The sequence below is a fragment of the Morone saxatilis genome, unplaced genomic scaffold (genome assembly GCF_004916995.1).
Source record: "Morone saxatilis isolate NCDOM2014 unplaced genomic scaffold, NCSU_SB_2.0 Contig24, whole genome shotgun sequence".
In the NCBI taxonomy this organism is placed as follows: domain Eukaryota; kingdom Metazoa; phylum Chordata; class Actinopteri; family Moronidae; genus Morone; species Morone saxatilis.
In genome coordinates, this window is record NW_023339807.1 from 11,604,011 (window position 1) to 11,611,139 (window position 7,129).

The 7,129-nt window shown below is 41.8% G+C and overlaps 1 protein-coding gene across 1 annotated transcript; it reads left to right on the forward strand.

Annotated features, from left to right (window-relative positions):
• The first annotated feature begins 1,516 nt into the window (after positions 1–1,516).
• Positions 1,517–6,360, forward strand: tent5ba (terminal nucleotidyltransferase 5ba). Its single transcript, XM_035672056.1, has 2 exons — positions 1,517–1,957; positions 4,786–6,360. The coding sequence occupies exons 1-2, from the start codon at positions 1,802–1,804 to the stop codon at positions 5,812–5,814; spliced, it is 1,185 nt and encodes a 394-aa protein (XP_035527949.1). The 5' UTR covers positions 1,517–1,801; the 3' UTR covers positions 5,815–6,360.
• The last annotated feature ends 769 nt before the right edge of the window (positions 6,361–7,129 follow it).

The window sequence follows — 7,129 nt, forward strand, 5'->3', positions numbered from 1 at the left end:
TTGAATTATCTTGTATATTTTACATTACTTTTGTTGGGTTAATACATACGTTTTTCAAACACTGTGATATCAATTTGGAAGATTAAAGGCAAATGAGTATATAAATGCTATATAAAGCCAGAATGCAGTAGCCTTACATATTTTGTCAAAATTGCGGTAAGACAAGAAAGTGACCCTTATTTCAATTTAACCAATTTTCTTTTACATGTGTAGGTGTAATTCTTGATAAAGAAAGACAGCATGTAAAATTTGCAAGAACTAGAAACTAAAGGTAGAAACTAAACTGTAGCGACTGCACTCAGGCTAGTTGTGCTATTCTAGCTGCCTTACCAACTTTTTCCTTTTTCTTGTAATTTTGAAATGTAAATTAATAATATTAATAATAATATGAGTGTTAAATTGAATCATTCCAGCCACGCTTAGTCCAAGTACAGATATAGATACAGATGGTTTGGTTGGTTGAACAGACACACAACCATTTGCATTATATGTTATGGTGCAAACAAGCAGACATAGTCATATTACTTGTAGGAGGAAGAGGGCCAATTCAGGATTGTGTTTTGAATCCTTTCAAATCCCACAATCCTCTCTATCTGGTAAATGGCTCCTATTTTCACCTGTGCTCTATCACTGTCACTTTTTTTATTTTAGTCTTCGGTAAATTATTTTCTTTTCGCTGATCCTGCCCCAGTATCCGTCTTGTTACTGGTTAATATGACCTGTTGAAATGACTCAAATGAAAGAGAAAAACAGTGGCAAGTAGACAGTGCTTTGTTTTAAGAGGTCACAAGCCAAGATGGTTGGAAAACACTGGCCTACGATTACTAACTTGTGACGGTTAATTACTTTTCTGGATAATCTGCCCTCTAGCAAGGCCTCTAATGTCTCCTTCTTTCCCATGCTTATGGTTGTCTCTGGGCTGCTATAGGTCCGTATGATCGAGAAGTGTACAACAATGAAACAGGGCGTTGCTGGAAAAAAAACATCCTGCATGTTCTGCAAACATTTCCTGGACAAATAAAAAAATACATCAGATTGAAACGCAGAGGCTGTGTTTACACAGCTATAACTATGCTCTCTATAATCAATCATTTTTGTTATCATCTGGAGTATGTAACTAAAGTAATTTCCCCTGGGATTATTAAAGTATTTCTGATTCTGATTCTGATTCTGATTACTGAATTGCAATTCAGATTATAAATCACTACCCGTGGTGGTGTATCCTGTGTAGATAAACAACTAAATACCACATTATTAAATGCTCATCTTCTACTAAAGCTGCAGCTGAGGCGTTGCAGATCATAAGATCATTAGATCATGAGGCCTGTTTGAGGGAAAACCCTGTCAGCAGCATGCAGGGTGCAGCATGAGTCGAGCAGATGGGGAGGAGGCTGTCAAATGCGTCACATTTGCGAAGGGTGTTCCCTGCAGACGGGGCGTCCATAATCAATGACCAAACACAGCAGCCAATCAGAGGGCGCATGTTAATGAGGAGGCTTTAAACCCTCTTATGAATCGGTTCTTTGCAGACTGACGGGATTTTAGCGGCGCACACCGGAGGAAACTGTCGATCCTACTGTCACCGCCAAACCTCTGACTCAACTAACTTTTCTTACACTCTTCACCTCAACACTAAGACCCGGATCCGCTCACAGCTGCTCACATCTGCGGGAATATCTTACATGTGTTGAAGAGAGAAGTCACAGAGCTCAGCTGAGAGGAAAGCCTTGATTGCTAATTTCGCTTTTTTGTTTTTGTTTTTGCTTTTTTGGGAAGGGGGGGACTGAACGGTAACATCGTCATGTCTTGCGGTGATGCGTCGGATCAGAGTCGGCGGTTCTGTGTGTTGTCTTGGGATCAGGTGCAGCGCTTGGACTCCATCCTGGGGGAGGCTGTCCCCATCCACGGCCGAGGAAACTTCCCCACTCTGTCTGTGCAACCCCGCCAGATTGTGCAGGTACTAACCCACACATTTACATACTTACACTTTGTGTGTAGATTTAGATTTGAAGTTTTTACATTTTTAAGTTTGAACATTGGGGATCTCTTTTTTTTTTTTTTTTTAGATTTAGTTAGAAGTACAGTTTATATAGCTCATGTATACATATGAAATTGAGTATTACACTACAGGTGGGTAGTGACTGTAGTTAAACACGTGGATCAAATAGTCACTCTTACATGTTCTGGTAGTGTGAAAACACCTGCATTAAATATTCAGATTACACTGCACTTCATTTGGTCTCCAAGTCCCAATTTGAGAGTCACTGACCGACCCAGGATATAACCTTTGTACGTTCTTTGGATGCTTCCTTCCTTGATTGTATTTCCTTGATACATAAATGAGAATTTAGCTTTGTGGGTTTTCTTTTTTTAAGGCTAGTTTACATTCTGAATCTAATTTCTTCCCAGAGCGGCTGTTTATGCTTTCTGAGATTATTCTCTCAAAAAGTATCTGCAGGGGAAACTATGATTCATCTATGTATCTTGCCTCTTGGTGACACTAAATGAACGTTTTTATTTTTCCAGCCAGTGTTTAATCAATTCTGATTTGAATGAGTGGCTATCATTTTCACATTCAAACAACAGAAACATTGTGAGGAATATACTGTCATTACAACCCCCCTTGGTTTGACTTAAAATGTATGTAACAGACACATTCCAAAGTCCTCCACATTTCCAGCCTTTTATGCATTGGGCTGCATCACATTTCACTTCTCCTGTGGTGTCTCTAGGTAGCTGGCGATGTATCAAAGTGCCATGATAGAATTTCAAAATTAACATTTAGCTGATTCCTAACGTCAAAGTTGAGTCAGTTAACATGTTGTATAACCCTCCCCCCTATTAATTTACACTTTGACATATTCAAGATGATCCCAACAAGCCTGTGAATCCCAGAGCTTCATGCTTGTGGTTGTGGAAAGATGAATGCTCCATTGAGTGTGCAGGAGGCTTAAATGCAGGTTTGAGCCCCAAATGTAGGGACTCTTTCCCCTGGATTTGTGGAAACCCCATATATCTGTCACATAAATTCATTTAGCGGTTGGCTGAACATCGGTCAATAGTAAATCGCCTCTCAGGACAACCTGGAACGACGCTATTTAGCCTAAATGTATATTTGATCGGTTTTGATGATGTAGTTCTGCCTCTTCTGTCATGCACGGCTGAGATTGTGGACCTTTGTCCTGCAGCTTCTGCAGCATTATGAATCTCTAGAGTCCAAGGAGTGACAGAGCTGTAACTGTAGATCTAAGATAACAACACCCTCTGTTCTTAGCAGCTCCACAACTCAGACATGTGGCCTATCAATTAGCCACTCTATACGGCACAACCCCTGTCACTTTTTTCCACTTACTTTTATTGATTTCTTCTTTCTCAGTAAGTGAGATAGACTTGATTAAACAGGAGTTGTGTTTCTGGCAGGCTTTGTTAAGTCAGCAGAGGTATATCTGTGCTTCCAGGGGCAGTGGGGGCTTATCCACTCAGCTGTATTAAAGTATGTATGGGAGGAGAGGTGTTAAGTGTAGGCCTGACCCTGAATTTAGCTTTGACTGCGCCGGCATATTGGACGACCACAGAAGCACACAAAAACCACAATAGTATTGCTTCTGATTGAAATTTGAACCCAATCAGCACCACTTTATGGTTTGATTATAACGCCATTACTGCCAAGTTATGCTATTATGATTTTCAGCACTCCTACGTGAGGGGTTCACTTGCCTTCAAATGTTTGTTTGTCTGTAGCCTGACCCAGTGTGTATAAATAGAGCCAGCTTGTTATCTGATCACCATGGGAGAGAGAGTTAACAGGCACTAATCTGACAGGTCAGTGCCAGTGGGGAGATTTAGGATTGTGAGCGAGTGTGTAAGAACTAATTTGAGCTGCAGTTTTTATTGTTTGAATAATACAGAGTTAATATTCAGTGGAAAGGGTTGTCTTATTTTGCGTGTCACGGTCTGCTACACTTACCAGTTTTAGCATGAAGTGTTATTGCTGTGTACACACTCATTGAATATGACAATGTTCTCAAATAGTTATAGTTATATATAAAGATATAACAAGGAAGCGGCAGATAGTTGTTGATGTGTCATATCATTTAGATCTGAGTTTCCACTGAACACTTTGCCTCTGAATGTTTTGAGAACAGAATGTTTTAGGGTGGATTGTCATATCCCTTCAGGGGAAATGCTAATAGTGATGTTGGCATACCCTGTCCAGCTGTACTTCATTCCCTCCCAGTGTGGCCGCACTGAGGCAAGACACGTTCATTTAAACATCTTGCGGGTCACTTGTACAGAGGAAGGAAACACTGTTGACTCCAATGACCTGAGGTTATGAAAACATTTCTTTTTTTTTTTTGTTGGACAGCACACACAGGTGTTCATTCTCTTTTGGTTGCAGTTCAGGATTATAAACGTTATCAGTGTGATAAGATAAGACACTCTGACCCAGAGGGAGATGGACCTGGAGCACAGGCTCACCGGCTCTGCTGCTTTTTGTTTGGGCTCTTTAGGTTTCATTCAGACTGAGGCTGATGGTGATGAAATGGACTTTTGTGAGCAACAGTATTGATCTTGCTTTCACAAACTATTGATTTCCACTAGGCTCATGTGGAGCTTATTTGGACATATTTCAAGAGTTTAACTTTAGTCTTTTTTAGATATATGTGCACCTTTCATAATTTCTGCAACTAGAACTTGGTTGCATATTTTGACTCTCAAAAGAGAACAGTAAAGTTTAAATCCATTTATATCAACAGGCTGTGTCTCTGTCTCATTCCTGTCCAGGTGGTGCGTGCGAGGCTGGAGGAAAGAGGCGTGTGTGTTAAGGACGTGAGGCTGAATGGCTCGGCTGCCAGCCATGTCCTCCACCAGGACACTGGACTGGGCTATAAGGACCTGGACCTGATCTTTGGTGTGTCACTGAAAGATGATCAGGCCTTCCGCCTGGTGAAGGACGTCGTGCTGGACTGCCTGTTTGACTTCTTGCCAGCCGGGGTCTCTAAGGAGCGCATCTCGGCACTGACCCTCAAAGAGGCCTATGTACAGAAACTAGTGAAAGTCTGTAATGACACGGACCGCTGGAGCCTCATCTCGCTGTCCAACAACACGGGCAAGAATGTGGAGCTAAAATTTGTGGACTCTTTACGGCGGCAGTTTGAATTCAGCGTGGACTCCTTCCAGATTTGCCTCGATTCTCTTCTCTTATTTGACCGCTGCTCAGAGACGCCCATGTCTGAGAGCTTTCACCCCACTGTGATCGGGGAGAGCGTGTACGGGGACTTCAAGGAGGCCATTGACCACCTGTGTCAAAGGACCATAGCTACCCGCAGCCCGGAAGAAATCAGAGGAGGCGGCTTATTGAAGTACTGCCACCTCCGGGTTCGAGGGTTCAGGCCCTCTTCGGAGGCAGACATGAAGCAGATGCAGCGCTACATGTGCTCACGCTTCTTCATTGACTTCTCTGACATAGGAGAGCAGCAGAGGAAACTGGAGGCCTACCTGCAAAATCACTTTGCTGGGATGGAGCACAAACGGTACGAGTGCCTGATGACTCTGCACCAAGTAGTGAACGAGAGCACCGTGTGTCTGATGGGCCACGAGCGGCGCCAGACGCTCAGCCTCATCTCCATGCTGGCGCTGAAGGTGCTGGCTGAGCAGAACGCCATCCCCACTGTAACAAATGTCACGTGTTACTACCAGCCAGCTCCGTACGTGCAGGACATCAACTTCAGTAATTACTACATTGCACACGTGCAGCCGCCGCAGGTTTCACCGTGCAGTAATTCATATCAGACGTGGCTGCCCTGTAGCTGAAGTGGCTGTTAAGAGGGGCAGAGGTGGACGCGTCTCCATCGCTCTGTATCTTTCAAAGGAAGTGGACTGAAAATACAAAAAAAAGAAACGTATGTTTGCCAAATGTGACTTGACTTAAACAATCCTGTACTGCTGTACATCTGATTGAGCCGACATGTTAATTTTTCTCATGTGTTTTGTCTTGCAAAACATCTGTAAGATTGCTGGTCATTTCTGAGATGTAGCGATAATATCTTGTTTAAGTATTAAAAAAAAAAAAAAGTCTATATGAAGCTTTATATATGTCAAAAATACATTTTTGAAGAAACAAACTTTGAAGCTGGTGTTATTTTCATAATTTTTGTAATTTTTTTAAAATTACATACCGGACCAAAGATGTATTTGTTGTTCAGAAAGGGAATGTTGTTATGATTCCAAGTGCCTAAAATGAACCATGAAATGTTCTAAAAACATCTGTAAAGTGAGAACTGTGCATTCAGTGTCTTCTAGATTACTCCGTCTCTCTTTTCAGGAACAGAAGCATTCATTTTTGTGAAATTAAAAAAAGGAAAAAAAAATACAGTTTTTTTGTATCGTGGTTATTTTATTTTAACCTTGGCCTATAATGATTGTTGACATTTTAATCTTCGGTTATAAGAGCTGCACTTAGTTTAAACTGCTCATTATCTGAGCAACTCCATTCACACAGTCAAGTTGTATATTCTCACATGGCCATCGTAAACAGCAGGTTTTCATTGAACCTGGGACTAGCTTTGACTTTTGTCCTATCTTGCTCTGGACGCATGTGATGGGTCGGAGGCTGTTTGTCCTTTACCCGATAAGCTGATGACAACAAGGAGGCTTGTTTCCAGTAACCAGGCCCAATTAAATGCATATACTGTCGTCTGGAGTGAGTTGCATTTGTTAAACTGAGGCTGGGGATCCATTTCAATCTGAGGACATGAACCATAAGGAGGCTTTTCTAAAGCACAATGGCTTCTCTCTCCTCAGTGATACTAAAGCTTTTTAACAAAGGCTGGCCTGTTCTCCCACCCATGTTACCATTGGAAACCCTGCACTGTTTGCTTGACTGATACAATATCCATGTAATTTAAGCAAAATCAAAAATCTTTACAGGCATAGCTAGAATGGTTAAGTCTGTCAAAAGACGGAGATGGTGGAAAAGGCACAGCTCATGTAGGTTATTAACAGACCTCGGATCTTCACAAGCCTTGCTAGCTGCAGTTAGGCCAATATTTACATCCACTGTGCAAACTGAGAACAAAAAGTTTATTTTGTGCATCACACCCATTCAATCCTTCTCCACCTTAAACTC